Source organism: Mya arenaria, chromosome 8 (assembly GCF_026914265.1).
Source record: "Mya arenaria isolate MELC-2E11 chromosome 8, ASM2691426v1".
Lineage (NCBI taxonomy): Eukaryota > Metazoa > Mollusca > Bivalvia > Myida > Myidae > Mya > Mya arenaria.
The window spans coordinates 39,345,577-39,368,849 of NC_069129.1; the positions used below are offsets into that span (position 1 = coordinate 39,345,577).

The following is a 23,273-nucleotide window of genomic DNA, read 5'->3' on the forward strand; positions in this document are numbered from 1 at the left end:
TGATAAAGTAAGATCAAAGCATATGCAAGACAAAGGAGTTAAGGTCCACCCTGCAAAAGGTGGGATGGATACTTTGATTAAACATTTCAAACATTTTTGCCAATTATAACATTTAGATTTATGGAATAAACTCCACAGAACAAAGATGATTTTAAGTATTAGTTTACCCAAAAGGTATAAAATAGGCATTTATCAAAGAGACACTTAAAACATATAGGGCCTGTTCTGATTACAACATATCTCATTCATAACAACGATTTAATTAATAATGGCATGGCTCAAGCGACAGTACAATAACTGCATAAAGCCCATGCAGACACATCAAACATATCGGAACTGATTGAAGTAGGATAGTTTTTCTGAAGCAAGAAATTTCCTGGTAAATTATTAAAGGCATCGCTCTGTCATTCTGGACTCACAAGAGATTGTTGAGTCTCTTTGAAGCCATATGATGGGCCAAGCATCTGACATGGTGCATTTGATGTAGAGCGCTCTCTCTGTATTTGGCACTGAGGGCTGCTGCTCCTGATCAAGCTTCTCCATTTGAGGGATTTGTCAAAGTGCGACCAGTTTTTAGACAGTAAAATTAACCATTTTAGCCTACATCAGTGTATTCAAAGTACTCAATCAATACTTTAATCAATTGTGACAACCTAGCTCAGTCAATGTCAACCTGTCAGTGTCAGTGGCTTCAACATCGCAGCAAAGATGTTAAAACTCATGACTTTAAAAAAGTTCAATAAGTATTCTAATAAAATACATTGTCAGTGACATTACACACATGTACAGCATGGATATATGGCCAATAACTCTCAGGGCTTCCATTAAGAATTTAAAACTGGAAGTTTGAACTTCCTGTCCATCAATTTTGGAAGTTTTTCACTGAAATGTGGAAGTTTAAGTCTCCCGAATACCATATCTTTTTCGACTCTTTTTTAACTAGTATGTTAAAAATCAAGTAATTTGCAACCTTTTCTTAAAGACTGATTACAGTTGTTACCATAAAAGTAATATTGGCACAAGTTTTGATATTTTGACCTTCATACTTTCTAGTTTGGAAGTTTTCTTCAAAATTATGGAAGTTTTTGTACTTTCAAGGAATCAATTTTGGAAGTTTTAACTCATTTCTAGGGAGTAATATACTTCCAAATTTCCGTTAATGGAAGCCCTGAACTCTGGCTGAATTATAGTTGAGCCATGTCCTTTTACGTCACTGACAAGAGAAACAACCCAAGAGGAATGTTGGCATAAGCATTGTGGTGCTCTTGTAGATTGTGCCTCCCCTCCCTCTCCCACCCCCAGTTAAAAATAATAATGATAGAAAAATAATAAGAAATAGATAATTAATCTGACTGCATCTGGGGGAATGAATAAACATGTATTTCCTGTAAATTACTTAATTTTAAAAAAATTAACCCAATGTAATTACATAAAATGATTATTTATGCTTTGAATGTCACACTAAGTCTATACATATACTACAGTTAACCTGAAGGGCATGTTGTATATATGCATTCACCATTTGATGTAGGGAATAAATCATAAAGTTATATACATTGGAGCACCTTTTCATCTCTTTGATGTGCAACATATTGTGAATGTTGGCCCTTTGATCATTCAAGTAAACCTTTAGATGAAAAGGTGTGATCAAGTATTCTAGAGGTTGCCATGTTTCCTTCTCTATAAAAATCATATATGCGAACTATTTATAAGATCAGTTAAAACTCTACTTTTTTAGCAGGTTCTCACGTAGTGAACCTGATTATTGGAACGACATGCGTCGTTGTTCAGGCGGCGGGCATCAAACTTACCTATGAAACTGATTAACTGAAAACTTAGTTTGTGTTTGGAGCCCTTAGGGTCAAGGTCAAGGTCACTGTTACTAAAAATAGAAAAATGGTTGAAACTGAATAACATTTATTAGGGTTGACATACTTTGACTAAACTTTAGGTATTTAGGAAGGGTTTATGGAGACTTTTCATAGGGTTTCACAGTTACTAAAAATAGAAAAAATCAGGTTGAAACTGAATCTTACAATGAAGGCTGAACAAAGTTCTTACGTTAATCATTGAAATACTGGTTTCGTCGCATTGTGGCATTTCTGGATTACTTTTCAGATGAAAGCGCAATTAATATAAAAAATATTTTTCTTATAATTTCTTCAAAACTTTCAATTGTATAAACCGGTTGAATTTTTTTGATTGGTCAAAGGTACAGTACACTCAACAAGTTAGACCCACTACTTGATCACTCCGAGGGATAAAGTCGATGATCGCGGAATTCCTCCGAGGGTAAAACTGTTGCTCTAGCTAATTCCACCGAGTTCCTCCGATTGGCTGGTTTACCGCCGAGTTTTATATGAACGATAGAGTTGAAAATCGTCCGATTTTATGACCCCGCGGCGGATCTCCCTGTCTAATCAGATAAGCAAGAAATCATTCTTGTTCAGAAGTTATTTATTTTTATGCTTATGTACTTTGTTAATCGTAAAAGATTCTTACAGCGTTCAATTTGTATATGTGTCTGTATAAGCCAATTGAATATTGTCTTGACTTGTTAATAATAAACGTTGAATCTTTGATGTATTGCCACTAATTGTATTTGCATCCTAAAAAAGCTGACATTTTACACGATTCTGAACCATGACCTCTGACATCACGCGCGTGATCAAAATATAGAATATATAACTATTTATTACTGGTAGCTATGACGCTTTAGGGAATTTTCCACAGAAAACAAGGCAAGAAGGCCTTCAAATGCCTGCGCTCTGAACTTTGAACGCGTGTTTGACCTCCTGATTTTCCGAAATGGTGTAATTAGTAACCTAGCTAGCCTTTTTTCGGGTGAAACGTGTTTATCAGAGTATTCAGTCATTAGTATAAAAACACAGTCATAAGATGCATGTGCATATAGTGAAATACGACTGCATTCTTGTGGTAAGCTAACTTCATGCAAAACGGGCAGAAAAAAGAATAATAGCAATTAACAGGAGCCGTTAAATCGGTTGAATTTTTAAAAAAAAACCCAACTTTAGCGCAGATTCTTATCAAGTGTCCGCAGAGTTTCACGGAGTTAATTTTAATAGATTAATCAATATTTATCCAATAAACTACTATATAACCAATCTCATCATTGAAATGTGCAAACTATAGACTTAAATTTACCTGTGAACAACTTTTCCAGGTTTTATACAATTGCCAGTACTTTATTTACAGTTCTTAGTCAAATGGAGCATTAGATTCAGTGGTATTTTTCGGCCCCTTTTTGGTCTGAATTGGACCCCTAACCCTCTTGAAAAAGTAAATATTTTTCCACTTCCCAGGTAAAAAAATATCCCTTGATAAATATATACGAGCATAAAATAAATGAGCTCGTATTATTTAGCAAATGTAGCATTATTTTAAGTGCCATTTATGAAATTATGTCGAACGGTTTATGTAATAAAAGGTAAAATTGAAAAACAAGTTCCCCTTCAAAGGGCCCCACAACCATTCCCTTAAAAGTGGAGAAAAAAAACGCTGGGATCAAAGAAGTATCGTGATCAGAGATAAAAAAACACCACACCACACTTCTGAGGATTGCCCCTGTAGTTATGTAAAAAAAATAATCAGTTATTGAAAAATGGCACGCAAAGCCAGGGTCATTAGGTCTTGGCATTGACCATTTTGCTGTCAAAGCCTACCAAAAGAAAATGCCCAGAAAAATAGCTCATAAACCAGTTTCTACTAAAGAATGCATGATGCGTTGATAAGTTGTAAAAAATTGCTGAATTAGAGTTCTGGATAAGTGCATGAAATTATGTGACTGCATTATTCTACAAACAGTATATCACCATTAAACTATACACATCTGCTTTACACTTGTTGAGCAGCTGTGAGGATACTTGTTGAGCAGCAGTGTGGATACTTGTTGAGCAGCAATGGGGATACTTGTTGAGCAGCAGTGGGGATACTTGTTGAGCAGCAGTGGGGATACTTGTTGAGCAGCAGTGGGGATACACGTTGAGTAGCAGTGGGGATACTTGTTGAGCAGCAGTGGGGATACTTGTTGAGCAGCAATGAGGATACTAATGTTGAGCAGCAGTGAGGATACTAATGTTGAGCAGCAGTGGGGATACTTGTTGAGCAGCAGTGGGGATTCTTGTTGAGCAGCAGTGGGGATATTTGTTAAGCAGCAGTGAGGATACTAATGTTGAGCAGCAGTGAGGATACTTGCTGAGCAGCAGCCAGGGGATAATTTAAGAGTTTACACATGCATAAGTTTCATAGAATTTCATAAACATACCTAAAATTAATTTTAAGCTTGTGATTTGTTCTTCATTTGATTTTAAACAATATGTTTAAAACACCAGATTCTCTAATGGTTTCACCCGTGTTTCAGTGGAGTTACCGCCGATTAAGGTGGAGAATGGCAAAGTGGGGAAGGTCTTCACATTCGACCAGGACGATGACCTTGAAAAAGGCGGGAAAGAGACAGGCGAATCAAGGCTCAACATTGAGGTAACCCAGCAAGTTACACTTGCTGATTTTAGAAAACTGGCATTGAAAACTGTTTAAACTTTATTATTTATAACAATTGTGAAACAATTCAAATTATTAGTTTGACCTTTTTGTTGTCATAAGGCTTTTTAAGTTGCATGAATGCTAAATCCATTATGATATTTAGTTATCCTGCTGTTAGTGATGACAATCACCCATACTAACATGTACCAGGTGGAAGTCAAACAATGTAGGCCTTTGTTAAAGGTGAGTGTGCTATGACCTGATAGCACAAGCTGAACCTTTGAAAAATAGTATGACTCTCAGTTCTCTCCCTTGAAAATAAATAGAAAATTAACAGATTTTGTGATGTCATTAATATCAAAGCCTTTTAAATTTGTAAACTGGTAATGACGTTCCAATGTTAACTCTCCATGCAGTTTATAATATCAGAGATAATTAATTATAAAATAGACTAATTAAGACATTTAGGGTTGTAGCGTCAACGTAGCATGTTGCACAATAAATAATTGATGTAGCATCATTAAATGACTTGAATCAATATATTTATAAATACTTTAAAATATTTACTTTATTGCAGGCATTTTAAGGTTATAAGCTGCAGGGTGTCTGATTTTTACCTTAGTCATATGAATAAACGAAACTTGTATATGAAATGAAGTATTTTTTACAGTGACAATCATTATACTAAATTTTTACAGACAGCCAATCCAAACTTATTTCAAGAATTGTCATTAATTTATAAGACCAAAGCAGGCAGAGGAAGAGAAAATAGTTTGATATCCAAGTCAATAAATTACTTGAGTACCATAAAAGAACATTAAAAAGAAACATCTTTGAAATGAACTGTTTGAACACCTTGACAGACGGAATACTTTCAACATGAAATACTGTACTTTAAACATTTATTTATCAGATCATAGACATCAAAGAAACTGTGTCCAGCGAGAATTAAAAATTACCTGAGTAACATTTCGATGTTTTTTCTTGTCAAAGACAAAAAAGGAAAAGGATGTACAAGACTGAATCTCCTTTTAATCTCTTTGAAATCAAGAAGCCCTGCTTATGTGATGGGTTCTCAAAGCAAAGTTCTGAGGATGGTGGGTCTTTGAAAGATGAATCTTCTTTGATTTCTGAGCAATCTACTTATTAGCGACTCTTTGATTGGTAGTCCCTGTTTGGATTTGTGAAAATAACAAGTGATTAATACACTTGGCCATCTCTTATTAATTGCTTCTAGTTAACCTTTCAAAGTCTTCTATAGTGTCTCAGATCAAAAAAGGATGCATCAAAACAAGGAAAGTGTGTATACCATAAAATATCATATAATAATACGGTATATATCATTATGAACTGAAGGTAAAAAGTTTGTTTCCTAAATTTACTATAGGAATAACATGGTGAAGAGGATATAACTAGTTCATAATGGGGAAGGCAGGGGATGGGGGTGGAGTAATTTAATACATTTACAGAATGCATCATTTCATAATAAAAATAGCCCTACACAGCTCTTTAGGGATTCCCCATACCCTCGCCAATACAGTTATTTGTTCTGGGGGTAATTACCCCCTCTAGGGCTAAATCCAGGATACACCGCTGTCATTTTATTGTACAATGTACCTCTGAAAAGAAGCTGGTAAAATATGAAACTTGAAAGAGCTGTTTCTGTCATACCAATTGGACAGAAATTGATGCATAATTACCATTAAGCTCCAGCTCTGCTTCAAATAGCTCTTTAAGGATGTATTTAAGTGTTTCTTACGACTGTAGAACTCTAAACAAAGGAATCTGTAATTGTAGAATTTCATGTTCATGCCCATTTTCAAATATCTCTTAAGAAATAATGGTTATCACTAAAGGAAATATTTTTCTGTAAATTGTGGAGCTGGTTTCTATACACACTAGGGACTGTGGATTGGGTGGCTTAATGATCTTACTTAAATTCTACCACTTGTATGAATCAGAGGATATCAATTATTTTGGGGACAATTATTATTAAAGGTAGTACAATGTATGACAAAAAATCAGGAATTTAGGTTCGATATAACGAATGGTATTGTCACCAATGTGTTTTACTTGCGAATTCAAATAATCTTTGTCCTATTTAGTCCTCAGTCTAAGATTTTGTTTAAAAAAATATATCATTACTTCTCAGAGATACTGATTGGAAAAAGTGTCGTAGGATTGTTGATAAGAAGTTTCCATTATGAGCATGTCTTCATTCTGTAGCTCGTCTAAGAAGGTCACATTAGTGCATGTCTTCTGTCTTCATTTCTGGCTCGTCTGAGAAGGTCTCATTATGTGCAATTCTTTATATATAGCTCATCTGAGAAGGTCACATTATGTTCATGTCTTCATATGTAGCTCGTCTGAGAATGTCTCATAATGTGCATTCCTTCATATATGTAGCTCGTCTGTTGTTATTTTTTTTTTTAGGTATGTAATAAAGTCTTGATGTCTAAGGTGGTGGCAATAGCATCGTTATTGTGCATGTTAACCTGAAGGCCCATAACTCCTCATACAGGATTCTTTTCAATGTAGCCATTTTCAGTGAAACAAATACATATGTATTTTCCATGTAACCTACTAGTAACTGTTTTATGATCTAACTTTGCCAGAACCCTCTTAAATACTGATTTACAAAATAGTGTTTACTTTTGGACATGTTGTTAAAATACAACATGTACATTTTATTATTGATTATTTAACAATCTGTTTCCAGACTGCTTTTATAAAGATGTTTGTTGAATAATTTATAACAGATTGTAGGTTCATATTTGGCTTCATTTGATCTTAACTACCTTTGTTCTATTATTAAATCCTTCCTGCTTTATCTTCCTGTAATCCCTTCAAAATTCAAAGAATGATTGTTTATCAATTGACACGTATTGCTTTTATACATACCTTAAGGGAACGTCTTAAAATATTTTGTTACAATAATATGCTCTTTGGTATTCCATGTTTGTTCTAAAGCTTTCTTGTTAAAATTGTTACTTGCTTTCATCAGTCTAGAATTGACAGCCGTATGGTTAGGACCTCCTAAGAGAATCATTTTTAAGTAATATCTGTGGACTATCCATTATATGTTGTAAATAAATTTTGGTTATCCAGCTTGTGAATAAAACTTGAGAAACGGTGTACAAGGACTTCCTTGAATTAGCATTAGCGTTCCAAGACTCCCACACAGACCCTTGAGGAGACAACCTCTTGAGTAACTAGACGTTGTGACAGAGAACTCTCCTCATAAAAACTGTGGAGGTTGTATTTTCTGGGATTTTACTTGTGCTTGCAAATTTAATTTCTCTTTTGAAGTTTGATTTTAAGTTAAATCAGTTTGAATGAAAATTATACCTCCTAGCACAAAATTATGATGTTCATTGGTGGTGTGTGCCTGCACATTTCAGCTAACAGCTAACAATTAATTAGATTCGAGAGTAGAAGTAACTTATTGGAGTAACCAGAATTTGGTCTATTTTAGTGTTTTTCGGTTGTTTTCCTTGGTTGAGTTTTATTTCCTGAATGTGGTTTGTTCATGTCATTTGTAATGGATTTTTTTTCTGGTGTTACATCATTAGTAAGGAAAATTGCTCAGATGATTTATTTAAACTTGACTTAAAATTGATACTCATTATTTCAATTTTCTGTCATTATGTGTTATTTAACAAGATTTTTTTATTTTCGCTGTGAAGATAATTGCTTCATGTTGTGAGAAATATTGCCTTAGTAATGAGGCGAAATTTCCGAGTTATTGCTATGGAGTGTAAAATAAAACGATGCATCCTATTATTTTAATATCATCGAGCCTTTGTGAATTATAACATGAAATAAGGAATGAATTATTTCTTAGAAATGCAGAATTACTTGGTGGTTTGAAAGATAATATATTTTGATAGTTTGAATGATTATTTATGATAACTAAATGAATGTGAATAATTGGTATTTTATTACAAGATCCTGGTGATGATAATTTTGAAACTTAAATTGATATAAAAGTATTCTTAAAGTATTAAGACTATTTTTTAAATTGTCACATTTTATTTTAATAAGTTCATTGTGGAAACGTTCATCTAGCTTTCAATCTTTTATCTTGTTTGTTATTTTCAATAGTAAGTATATGTTATAAGTAGTTCATGCATAACAAATTATATAAATGAATTCTAAAGCAGTGTCAGCTAAGGCACAGTTTTTTGTTCAATAATGTAACATGAACAGATTTTGTGTAAGTAGATTATATCAAGTTTGACGTCAAGGCCAAATAAATGAGTCAACTGTAAGTCATATAGGCTAATGAACAAAATAGAGTAAGTAAAGTACAAAGTAAAATATGCAAGTTTTAAGGGATGAACTTATAATAAAAGGTATTTCGAAGACAACACATGAAAAGGCATGATAACAGATGTGCATTATCGAAAACCAAGGAATTTGTCAGAATTTGAAGACCGTTTCTCCAATACAAACAAGTTTTCTACTGGGTTCTCAAAGAGGACACAATCACTGGTTTCCACCCAGTAAATGGACCGGAGATTGAGTCATATCAGCTGACAGTAGCCTGAATAATCAAGCTGAAATAAATAAGTATACCAGTGAACTAAACTGTACCTAGGGTGGGCTTATTTCTTCCTCTTCATATTATACCTTTCCCACTTCTATCTGCTCCAGGCTTTGTTGTTAAAGTGATTTGCACTGATTGTTTTGATTTGTATGTGCTCATTTGTGAACATTTGTTTGAGTCTCCATGCCATCAAGGATAGGTTTTTAAAGTCTTGCAGATCAAACAAGACATAAAATGTGAACAACAGATACACAGTGTCTTGCAATTCAATCCAATGGTGAAGCTTGAATGAATTTTGGCTGAAGGAAATTCTGTCTGTCTGTTTATGACTTGTTAAAATACATCAAAGTACATAAATATCAAACTAGCTGTTGTTACCATTTCAATGCATAGAAACGGCTGTTGTTATCATTTTCAATACAGTATAAACTATATATAAAAACAGCTGATATTGTTACCATTATCAATGTAACGAAACTGCTGTTCTTACCATTTTCATTACATATAAACAGCTGTTGTTGTAACTATTATCAATACATAGAAACTGCTGTTGTTACCATTATCAATACATATAAAACAGCTGCTGTTGTTACCATTATCAATACATATAAAACAGCTGCTGTTGTAACCATTATCAATACATATAAACAGCTGCTGTTGTTACCATTATCAATACATATAAACAGCTGCTGTTGTTACCATTATCAATACATATAAACGGCTGCTGTTGTTAACATTTTTTTACCATTGTCAATACATATAAACAGCTGCTGTTGTTATCATTATCAATACATATAAACAGTTGCTGTTGTAACCATTATCAATACATATAAACAGCTGCTGTTGTTACCATTTTCAATACATATAAACAGCTGCTGTTGTAACCATTATCAATACATATAAACAGCTGCTGTTGTTACCATTATCAATACATATAAACAGCTGCTTTTGTTACCATTATCAATAAATATAATAAGCTGCTGTTGTAACCATTATCAATACATATAAACAGCTGTTGTTACCATTTTCAACACATAGAAACTGCTGTTGTTAACATTATCAATACATATAAACAGCTGTTGTTATCATTTTCAATACATAATAATAATTGTTGTTACCATTTTCAATACATATAAACAGCTGCTGTTGTTACCATTATCAATACATAATGCAAGTTTTTACCATTTTTCTGTATTTTTCATTAAATAGAAACAGCTGTTGTTACCTATTATTAAAAACTTAAAAAAATAGCTGTTGTTACCATTTTGAATACATATAATCAGCTGTTGTTACCATTTTGAATACAATTATAATCAGCTGTCGTTACCATTTTCAATACATAAAAACAGCTGTTCAATATGTATTACCGGTAACTTCTGTTGTTGTTATCATTTTCTATACATAGAAACAGCAGCAGGGTGTTACCATTTTCAATACATAGAGACTGCTGTTGTTATCATTTGTAGCAAGAGCCGTTGTTACCATTTCAGTACACAGAAACAGCTGCTGTTATCATCTGCAGCAAGAGCTGTTGCTACCATTTTCAACGCAAAGAGACATGCAGTTGTTACCATTTTCAATACATTATGTAGAAACTGCTCTTGTTATCATTTGCAGAAAAATAGCTGTTGTTATTATTTTCAATACATAGAAACAACCTCTTTTTTGCTTGAAATTTCTGGATGAAATTATAACCTTTGTGACAGCATATCCAAGTTAATTTATTTTTAATAAGAAACATATAATTTATGTGTGAACTACAAATAAAATTTGTGAAGCCAATTATATTCCGTTTGAACATTTGAATATTATTAAACTCTCTATATTTAAATGAATTTTAGAGCAACACAATAACAACTGCATCTTTTGAACTTATTTCACAAAAACACTATCAACTTACCATATATTATTTACTCAAGCAAATTCCTGGCTTTGAGAGAAATTACATGATTCATTCCTCTGATTAGAAGTTTCAGCCATTTGATTAATGGGTCTGTGAGTGGGACATGCATTTTATTTGGGCTTTGGGCATCCTTGCGTAAAATATTTTGGCAGAGAGGAAAAGATTTGTATTAGGGTTGATGCACAGCAGAACCATTTCACTGCATTTCAGTTATGCCGTAATTTTGTTTTTGATGCGAAGTTTTATCTTCTACTTTTTCTCATTTTCAACAAGACGCTGCTTTGTATATGTTTGCTTATTAAGTATATATATATATATTTTATAGTTTTTTTCTTAAATAATATATATATATATATATATATATATATATATATATATATATATATATATATATATATATATATATATATATATATATATATATATATAAAACAAAAAAGTTTTATTTAACACCAGTCAGAATCTTTTGAAAAACTAGGGAAGAAAAAAATTTAAAGAAAAAGAGCAATAAATGCGCTGAATTCCAATAAAGATATTTTGCAATAGATTTCTGAGAAATTACTTCAATTTTAATGGCTATTCAAGTGTTTATCTGTTAAGTTTTCATCAGTGTTGAAATGAGTGTTATTCTTGATTATTTCATATTTTCCTATCGGTAAACTTCTGAGTTTGTTGAAAAATGTGATTTTCTGATCATTCTTTAACACCATTTTGCCTTATAGAAATATAGACAGTTATTAAATGTCCTAGACAGTAAATAGATGGTAAATATTCATATAGACGGTGAATGTCTAAATGAACTGTCCGTATAGATGGTAGCTAAACTGTCGGTATAGATGGTAGCTATATATAGATGTCCTTATAGACAGTAAAAGTCCTTATAGACGGTAAATAGATGGTAAATGTCCTTATAGATGGTAAATAGATGGTAAATGTCCTTATAGACAGTAAATAGATGGTAAATGTCCTTATAGACGGTAAATAGATGGTAAATGTCCTTATAGACGGTAAATAGATGGTAAATGTCCTTATAGACGGTAAATAGATGGTAAATGTCCTTATAGACGGTAAATAGATGGTAAATGTCCTTATAGATAGTAAATAGATGGTAAATGACCTTATAGATGGTAAATAGATGGTAAATGTCCTTATAGACGGTAAATAGATGGTAAATGTCCTTATAGACGGTAAATAGATGGTAAATGTCCTTATAGACGGTAAATAGATGGTAAATGTCCTTATAGATAGTAAATAGATGGTAAATAGATGGTAAATGTCCTTATAGATAGTAAATAGATGGTAAATGACCCTTATAGATGGTAAATAGATGGTAAATGTCCTTATAGACGGTAAATAGATGGTAAATGTCCTTATAGACGGTAAATAGATGGTGAATGTCCTTATAGACGGTAAATAGATGGTAAATGTCCTTATAGACGGTAAATAGATGGTAAATGTCCTTATAGACAGTAAATAGATGGTAAATGTCCTTATAGACGGTAAATAGATGGTAAATGTCCTTATAGACGGTAAATAGATGGTAAATGTCCTTATAGACGGTAAATAGATGGTAAATGTCCTTATAGATAGTAAATAGATGGTAAATGACCTTATAGATGGTAAATAGATGGTAAATGTCCTTATAGACGGTAAATAGATGGTAAATGTCCTTATTGGTGGTAAATAGATGGTAATATCGTTATAGATAGTAGATAGATGGTAAATGTCCTTACAGACGGAAGTAGATGGTAAATGTCCTTATAGATGGTAAATAGATGGTAAATGTCCTTACAGACGGTAAATAGATGGTAAATGTCCTTACAGACGGTAAATAGATGGTAAATGTCCTTATAGACGGTAAATAGATGGTGAATGTCCTTATAGACAGTAAATAGATGGTGAATGTCCTTATAGATAGTAAATGTCTTTACAGACAGTAAATAGATGGTAAATGTCCTTATAGACAGTTAATAGATGGTAAACAGGGCTTCTAAAAACCGGCAATTTGCCGGTCTGGACCGATTTTGACCAAGCCAGACCGATTTCAGTTTCAAAAAGTGTAAAAAAAATCGGTCCGAAATTTTCTTATTTTTTTTGTAATTTCGGTCCAAAACGACTAAGTCAGTAAAAGATGTAGAAATTGTAATACACAAACATTCATGGGTCATTCACACATTCAAAACTACATCCAATAGGTCATAAAAGTGTCTTGGTTACCATGAGATTGAGACCGATGCAACCAGCTGCTTTTTCCGCTAATTAGCAGACGCTTGCAATCGGTCCAATCATGTGTTTTGGTATAAGCAGAAGACACAATCAAACAAACTATGTGTTAATTATCTGCTTGCAGCTTTCCTAATTAAGTGTTAAAATCGGTCCATATTTTCACATGGCAATATGCTATGTCGTCGTCGATTATTACATGATATCCGTTTGTTGATTACAAAACAGTTAGATTTAAATTGTTATAAAGAACCATTGCTGGTTAAAAACGGCTTTAAAGATCAATGCATGTCATTGTTAATCCGTGAAAGCATTAAAATACCGAATTAATTAACGTAACAATATATAGGATATCAACAGCGATACGCTTGATTAACTACATAGTCTGACAGCTGAGTCCGCCGCTTACGTCATATTTATTCGCAGTAATGAAAAAATCGTTGTCGATATCACACTTTAAGCTTGTTGCCCCGATTATAAATCGAGGTATATAATATTATTCAAGATTATCAGTTGAATGTTGACCCACTAAAGAAGCATTAAGCAAATAAATCATAATACTGTTTCACTTTTTGTCGTCTGACCGCCTCCCGACAGCCACAGTTAATAACGATCGCAGTCTTTCTTGTTAGAAACGCCGCAGAACTCGATGAGAATCTCATTTGAATTAAACTTGTATCAATGACAATCCGAATCTGCTATGCTGGCTCTAGAGCCCTCTTACGAATTGCCACATCGCAAAAAATATTGACAGAAAAGACGTCGCGAAAATGTATGGCATTTCTATAAAATCGGACTATTGAACAGGTCCTTCTTTTTTTGAGGGGGGGGGGGGATTTTTTTTTGGGGGGGGGGGTCGTCGCCGGGTCCGGACCGATTGAGGTTCCAAAGTTTTAGAAGCCCTGATGGTAAATGTCCTTACAGACGGGAAGTAGATGGTAAATGTCCTTATTATAGACGGGAAATAGATGGTAAATGTCCTTAATGACGGTAAATGAAGCTTCATGTCCTTGTTGGTAAATTTCCTTATAAATGATAATTGTCTTTATAGACGGTAAATGTCTTTAAAGACAGTAGGAATCCTTTGGTGGGTAGGGGGTGGGGTTCTATGACGCTTATCAAGAGGTTGCAAAATATGACCTTTACTTAGACTTATTATGTCACACATACTTTATTTAAATTTTCAGTTTGAATTTTCACATTACCGTATTATATCATGCATAGGACGCACTTTTTTACCCCCAATTCTCATCTTAAAAATTGCCTGCGTCCTTTCTATGCTATTAGAATTTCATCTGTTTTTCTCCAAGTTCTTTTCAGGTCGAAAATATCAAATCTTTTCAAATGTGCGAAGGTGTGAAAAACACCCGCTGTCTGTCATTAGAAAAAGATCAATAGAACAAACTATAGCGATGGTAATACCGTATGGTTGTTTGTTCGCACTTTACCCGACGTGCCTTCCACTGGCACTGACACGCATTAATTATGCCGACATGCTTTAATCCGCGCAGCGACACGCCTTAACAAAACAATCATCAGTTTTGACAATACACAGTTGCGATTGCAACGGCTGCAACGGTTGCAACGGTTGACTGTTATTCAGAAGGCATGTGGGGACTATTGCAACGGATGCAACGGTTGACTGTTATTCAGAAGGCATTGGGGACTATTGCAACGGATGCAACGGTTGACTGTCAGTCAGAAGGCGTGTCGGGAATATTACGGCATTTGTAATATGCGTGAATGTTCTCAAAATGTCAAGACATATCATTGTTGTGTACGCTAAATTACCGAAATACGACGATAATTATCGAAATACACAATACAGTTATAGAATTATGCCTTATATACAATTTTTTGTTTGTTTTTTACTTCAATATATGTTATAAATACTTTATCAACCTCAATTTTTCGGCTCCAATTTTGATATTTTTCCACTGCGTCCTATCTTATATATTAAGGGTTTTTACCTGTTTTTTCAACTATTATTTTGCCTGCGTCCTATCTATGCTAGCGTCTTATACATGATATAATACGGTAATGATTTTTTTCAGATTCTGGGGACATATACTTATGATTACTATGATTGAAAACATAAATACAGATTATTTCTCTGTCAAACAATGTGTTGCCATTAATGTTTTTCAAGGCATTGTTTCAAACAACATGACACATTTATGTACACTGTTGGTTGATTATTATAGTGCTACCAGCACACTTCCAAATAGGCTATTGTACATGCAGTTATTTACTATTATCAAATACCCTATTCGGCTAGTTTCCAAAAAGTAGGTTACACAACACTTACACAAATTTAGTTAATGACAAATTAAAACAAGTTTTGATTGGAAAATGTTGTTCATAGTTAAGGCACAAAGGTCTTAAATTAATACAAACCGGGTCTGACTGTGAGAATGTATATGGTATTTAGTTTATGAAATGGACACTCCTCAAACATTTGAAGATTATTTGTAATTCTAAATAAAAAGGTAAAAAAGCACACCCAAAAAACAGGAATTTATTTAAGCATTGTACACATTTCAGGGAAATATACCGGATTTATGCCAAGAAGCTCAAATATTTCCTTGGTTTGGCCAATGATAAGGCTTCAAAGAGTGGTGTGTACGTGTGGATACATTATATACTTTTTGATGTTCAGATTGAAGACATTCCTTGCGGCAAAAATGGCCGCTTTCTAGCGTTTCTTTCCCCTGCTATGGGATGTTGAGGTATTAAAGTTAAGATTGAATGTTATGAAGTTATATAGATGTAACAAGTTATTTTAGGTGTGGTAATAAAACTTACATTAATCCTTAGGTAAACATATTAGACTGATTAATGCTGATGGTGTAATTGTACAATTTTACCTGGTTGAGTTTATTTTCAAGGGCTAGTAGATCCTTGTATGACATGCAATATAGAATAGTCAATTCAGGTACAAATTTTCACTTTAACATTTTACTTCAAACAGCAAGTTACAGCAGCTATAGTTATGGGGATTAAGTACCCTTTAACCCCTAATTAAGACCTATGTCATTCAGAAATCTCAATAAATGTGCCTCTTTGGCCTAAAATATCAAATGTTTGGTTCGGGCTACCTGACCCTACCAGTACGAAATAGGCACCAACCCTACCGTTATTAAAGTCAGTTTTTTAAAAATAGAAAGCCTACCTACACTACCTGTTTTTGAAAAGGATGTAAGCCTAACCAAACTATTCTATTTTTTGGGGGCCTTAAGACTATCCACATGCTGAAATTGTGGGTGGTTTTAAATACATATGTGTGATTCAAGCAGCAGTTTGATCTATAGTATAAGCTCTGTCTTCTCAATTTAGCTAAAATAAATTAGTATAAACTAAACTAATTATGTGGCACTTTGAACTAAGGAATTTTTTTTCATGAAAAATGTACCAGTCCTTGAAGGACAACAATTGTAACACTTTCTTGCTGAAGGGTGGTTGAAAAATGGAAACAAATCTGGAGTTATGTCTATAGAGTACAGTTTACAGGGGAGTGACTGAGGATTAGGAGAGGCATTGATGTTTAATCAGGACAAATTCCAGGGATTTTCACCTGTTTACTCAGTGATTAACATTATATTGGAAACAAGTCAGGGGTTAAAAGTTGCCTGTCTGATAAGCTTACCTTTGAAATTGGGAGATCAATCACTTGGTTATCAGAACAATCACCTAGAGTTGATTGTGATCAGACTAAGGTCGTGCTATATATAGCTCCCCCCCTCCCCCCAACCCCTCCTCAGATGAGGTTATTGCTAACATAATGGAATCAAAAATCAGTACATGTATTTTTGTTGGAGCCAAACAAAATAATGTTATTATTGAATTTGTGGAGGAGTGATCATGTGAAAACACCTTATATCTTGAGAAGCTGACCGCCCCACACTCCACACACCTTATTACTTGAAAGGCTGACCACCCCACACTCCACACACCTTATAATTTGAGAGGCTGACCACCCCACACTCCACACACCTTATTACTTGAGAGGCTGACCACCCCACACTCCACACACCTTATAATTTGAGAGGCTGACCACCCCACACTCCACACACCTTATTACTTGAGAGGCTGACCACCCCACACTCCACACACCTTATTACTTGAGAGGCTGAACACCCCACACTCCACACACCTTATAAATTGACAGGCTTACCGCCCCACCTATCCACACACCTTATAATTTCAGAGGCTGACCGCCCCACCCATCCGCACACTGTGTAACTTGAGAGACTGACCACCCACCCATCCACACACCTTATTACTTGAAAGGCTGACCACCCCACACTCCACACACCTTATAATTTGAGAGGCTGACCGCCCCACCTATCCACACACCTTTTCACTTGAGAGGCTGACCCGCCCCACCCATCCACACACCTTATAACTTGAGAGGCTGACCCCCCCCCCCCCCCCCCCCCCATCAGCACACCTTCAAACTTTAGAGGCTGACCGCCCCACCCATCCCCACACTCCACACATCTTATCACTTGAGAGGCTGACTGCCCAACCCATCCGCACACTTTATAACATAAAAAGCTGACCACCCCACCCATCCACACACCTTATTACTTGAGAGGCTAACCGCCCCGCACAGCCTATTACTTGAGAGGCTGATCGCCCCACCCCTTATAACTTGAGAAACTAGCTGCCCCACCCATCCCCACACCTTATTACCTGAGAGGCTGACCGCCCCACCCATCTGCACACCTTATTACTTGAGAAACTAACCGCCCCACCTATCTACAAACCTTTATAACTTGAGAAACTAACCTCCCCACCCATCCACACACCTTTATAACTTGAGAAACTAACCGCCCCACCCATCCGCACACCTTATTACTTGAGAGGCTGACCGCCCCACCCATCTACACACCTTATAATTTCAGAGGCTGACCGCCCCACCCATCCGCACACCATGTAACTTGAGAGACTGACCGCCCTACCCATCCGCACACCTTATTACTTGAGAGGCTGACCGCCCCACCCATCTACACACCTTATAATTTCAGAGGCTGACCGCCCCACCCATCCGCACACCATGTAACTTGAGAGACTGACCGCCCCACCCATCCGCACACCTTTTCACTTGAGAGGCTGACTGCCCCACCCATTTGCACACCTTTTCACTTTAAAAGCTGATCGCCCCACCCATCCGCTCACCTTTTCACTTAAGAGGCTGACCCCCCTCCCAATCCGCACACCTTATAATTTGAGAAACTAACTGCCCCACCCATCCACACACCTTTATAACTTGAGAAACTAACCTCCCCACCCATCCAAACATCTTTATAACTTGAGAAACTAACCTCCCCACCCATCCACACATCTTTATAACTTGAGAAACTAACCGCCCCACCCATTGGCACACCTTATTACTTGAGAGGCTGACCGCCCCACCCATCTACACACCTTATAATTTCAGAGGCTGACCGCCCCACCCATCCGCACACCATGTAACTTGAGAGACTGACCGCCCCACCCATCCGCACACCTTTTCACTTGAGAGGCTGACTGCCCCACCCATTTGCACACCTTTTCACTTTAAAAGCTGATCACCCCACCCATCCGCTCACCTTTTCACTTAAGAGGCTGACCCCCCTTCCCATCCGCACACCTTATAATTTGAGAAACTAACTGCCCCACCCATCCACACACCTTTATAACTTGAGAAACTAACCTCCCCACCCATCCACACACCTTTATAACTTGAGAAACTAACCGCCCCACCCATCGGCACACCTTATTACTTGAGAGGCTGACCACCCCACACTCCACACACCTTATAATTCGAGAGGCTGACAGCCCCACCTATCCACACACCTTTTCACTTGAGAGGCTGACCCACCCCACCCATCCACACACCTTATAACTTGAGAGGGTAACCGCCCCGCACAGCCTATAACTTGAGAGGCTGATCGCCCCACCCCTTATAACTTGAGAAACTAGCTGCCCCACCCATCCCCACACCTTATTACCTGAGAGGCTGACCGCCCCACCCATCTGCACACCTTATTACTTGAGAAACTAACCGCCCCACCTATCTACAAACCTTTATAACTTGAGAAACTAACCTCCCCACCCATCCACACACCTTTATAACTTGAGAAACTAACCGCCCCACCCATCCGCACACCTTATTACTTGAGAGGCTGACCGCCCCACCCATCTACACACCTTATAATTTCAGAGGCTGACCGCCCCACCCATCCGCACACCATGTAACTTGAGAGACTGACCGCCCCACCCATCCGCACACCTTATTACTTGAGAGGCTGACCGCCCCACCCATCTACACACCTTATAATTTCAGAGGCTGACCGCCCCACCCATCCGCACACCATGTAACTTGAGAGACTGACCGCCCCACCCATCCGCACACCTTTTCACTTGAGAGGCTGACTGCCCCACCCATTTGCACACCTTTTCACTTTAAAAGCTGATCGCCCCACCCATCCGCTCACCTTTTCACTTAAGAGGCTGACCCCCCTCCCCATCCGCACACCTTATAATTTGAGAAACTAACTGCCCCACCCATCCACACATCTTTATAACTTGAGAAACTAACCTCCCCACCCATCCACACATCTTTATAACTTGAGAAACTAACCGCCCCACCCATTGGCACACCTTATTACTTGAGAGGCTGACCGCCCCACCCATCTACACACCTTATAATTTCAGAGGCTGACCGCCCCACCCATCCGCACACCATGTAACTTGAGAGACTGACCGCCCCACCCATCCGCACACCTTTTCACTTGAGAGGCTGACTGCCCCACCCATTTGCACACCTTTTCACTTTAAAAGCTGATCACCCCACCCATCCGCTCACCTTTTCACTTAAGAGGCTGACCCCCCTTCCCATCCGCACACCTTATAATTTGAGAAACTAACTGCCCCACCCATCCACACACCTTTATAACTTGAGAAACTAACCTCCCCACCCATCCACACACCTTTATAACTTGAGAAACTAACCGCCCCACCCATCGGCACACCTTATTACTTGAGAGGCTGACTGCCCCACCCATCCGCACACCTTATTGCTTGACAGGCTGACCGCCCCACTCATCCACACACCTTATAAATTGAGAGGCTGACCGCCCCACCCATCAACACACCTTATTACTTGAGAGGCTGACTGACCCACCCATCCCCAAACCTTTATAACTTGAGAAACTAACTGCCCCACCCATCTGCACACCTTATTACTTGAGAAACTAACGGCCCCACCCCTCCGCACACCTTTTAACTTGAGAAACTAACCGCCCCACCCATCTGCACACCTTATTACTTGAAAGACTGACCACCCCACACTCCACACACCTTATAACTTGAAAGGCTGACCACCCCACACTCCACACACCTTATTACTTGAGAGGCTGACCACCCCTCACACCACACACCTTATAATTTGATAGGCTGACCGCTCCACCCATCTGTACACCTTATTACTTGAGAGGCTGACAGCCCCACCCATCCGCACACCTTATTGCTTGACAGGCTGACCACCCCACACTCCACACACCTTATTATTTGAGAGGCTGATCACCCAACACTACACACACCTTATAATTTGAGAGGCTGACCGCCCCACACATCCGCACACCGTGTAACTTGAGAGACTGACCGCCCCACCCATTCGCACACCTTTATAACTTCAGAGGCTGACCGCCCCACCCATCCGCACCCTGCTCCTTTAGGCTTACACAGTCTAGCATGGAACGAAATTAAGCAGTTTGAGTTTGATTTAGAATATTATTTAAAAGTAATGGTAATTATTAAAATATTTCAACATTCTAGGACCAGCTGAAGAGGTTTTCTATGTACAAAAAATTGATATAGACCAGAAATTTACTCTCACTCAAGAGGTCATTGGTTGGTCCAAACAGAAGAACCTAATCCACAGTTCTGCTAACAGCTTGTATGGTCTAATACAAGGGAGAACACGGAGAGAAATGAGATACATTGAAAATACTGAGTAGCCTCCCTTCATATACATTTTGATAGATATATTTATGAAGTTTTAGGCTTAATTTTTGTCTGTGTTATTTTCAGGAGTTTGAGTGTGGAGTGCACTTTGGTGGCGGAGAAAACGCCAAACAGGAATGGTCCTTCACTCTCTATGACTTTGATGGGCACGGGAAAATTACCAAGGAGGTAGGAAATAGTCCTTGTGTATCTGAATTTTAAACTGTTGTGATGCCCAGTTGTTCAGGTCAGACTCTGAATCAGAGGGTCCCAAGTTTGATTTCCAGTTGTCTCTTCCTCGATGATTAATTCTGGTAATCACCCAGGAATCATACATGGGTCTTTATCACATGAATACCTTAGTGTTGGCTTTCAATCTGTAGTTTGCCACTGTTAATTAAAGCTCTTTGGAATGTATGTTACTTGTTCACCATTTTACTTTGCACCTACTTTCTGCCTGGATTTGAAAATGCCCTGAAACTGGTTTAACTCTCTGCTTTGGTCAGGGCGGCCAAAATGTTTAATGATTGGTTATTGATTTATCCAATTATAACTATTAACTGATGAACTCATGTTAATGTGAAAATTGGCCAAAAGATAACCTGGATAGTCTACCAACCTTTTTTTCAATTGGATGCTGGTACATAAATTTAGAATATTTTTTATGAACTAATGATATTCATGTTTATATAGTAATATAATATTTAATGTCTTTGAGGTTGAGTTGAAAAAGCATTTTTTTTTTATCTACAAATACTATTTATATTTATATAATGTTTTATGTTGTTGAGCTTGACTAGAATAATGATATAACATGTCAAGATTTACCTTAAGTAATCAGAGTGAATAATCTGCAGTTGAATGCATTACACCAATGAAGACTTCAAGGTCGAAACATTCAAATACTTAAATATCAATAAGCCACTCACTATTAACAAGATTGTGTAAAGTTGGTTGGTGAGACTTATGATGGCTTGATGAAATAAAATGACAATTCTTATTAACCATGACAAGTAGACACATTTAGTGCAAATGAAAACAATCACTCATCTTTGTTTCAGGATCTGGTTGGTCTACTTAAAGCGCTGTATGATGCCATTGGTTCTTCAATAAAAATCCCGAATAACGGGACAAAAACACTGAAACTTCGACTGAGCGTGGGTCAGGAGGCTTCAATAAGCACTGAAACCAGTCCAGTCAGTGAAGGTGGAAAAGCCACCAAAGCAAACAATGAAAAAGAGGAGAAAGAGAAACCTAGTCCAAAGAAAAAAGACAACTCCAAAGTGAAAGTGAAAGAGAGTCATGCTGACCCAAAAGTTAAGGAAAGTCTTAACTTTAAATCCAAGGATAGTGCAAAGTACAAAGACAATGGAAAAGTGAAAATTAAGGATATTTCGCGACTAAACAATCTGGTAGGGCCAAGGGGTAGTCTGAAATGTACTAATGAAGCCCAAGCTGAGGCCCAGGCGGGGGCAAAGACGAAGGTGAGCACGCACAAACACAAGGAGCTGGTTAACCTTGTCCAGGAAAATATGGAGCGAAACCATGTAAAGCCTGTCAGGTATGTTCATTTATATAAGGAATGCTTCATGTTTAATATATTGTGTATAAACCGTGAACCTTGGGTAATATGAACTTGCTGAACTTAAATTGTAAACTAAATTTTATATTAAAGCTGATTTTTAATAGATCATGGTTGTCAACGAGTACTGGTGTTTGTAGATTTAAGTGATATCAATCGAGGAAAACAGTTTAAGAACAAAATGAATACTTTTTAACACTTTTAGTTTGTCTGTTTTTATGACCCCAATACATCCATTGGTGTATGACGTTTCTGATTAATCACATGTGAATGTTAGGCAAAGCGACCTCAAACTTGGCAGGCATGTTTTTCACGATTGTTAGATGAACCCTATTGATTTTATGGTCAGTTGGTCAAAGGTTATGGTCGTTGTCTGTTTGCGATTAATAGCTGAAATGCTATCCAGCTATATATGCCAAAATACTAGTGGCAATCTGTCCTAAGAGGCTTTTTGGGGGCATTTGTCACATTCTTGTTATTCCTGTGCGAGTTCTTGTAAAAGAAAAAAAAAAGCGTAAAGT

The 23,273-nt window shown here is 36.8% G+C and overlaps 1 protein-coding gene across 3 annotated transcripts in view; it reads left to right on the top strand.

The window, feature by feature from the left end:
* LOC128243406 (protein naked cuticle homolog 1-like) overlaps nt 1–23,273 on the top strand; it is a 70,816-nt gene that overhangs the window by 39,968 nt on the left and 7,575 nt on the right. For all 3 annotated transcript variants that reach the window (XM_052961179.1, XM_052961180.1, XM_052961181.1), the window contains 3 exons: nt 4,382–4,500; nt 21,258–21,359; nt 22,232–22,731. In XM_052961179.1, coding sequence (XP_052817139.1) covers nt 4,382–4,500; nt 21,258–21,359; nt 22,232–22,731 — 721 coding nt within the window. The remainder of the gene's footprint in view (nt 1–4,381; nt 4,501–21,257; nt 21,360–22,231; nt 22,732–23,273) is intronic.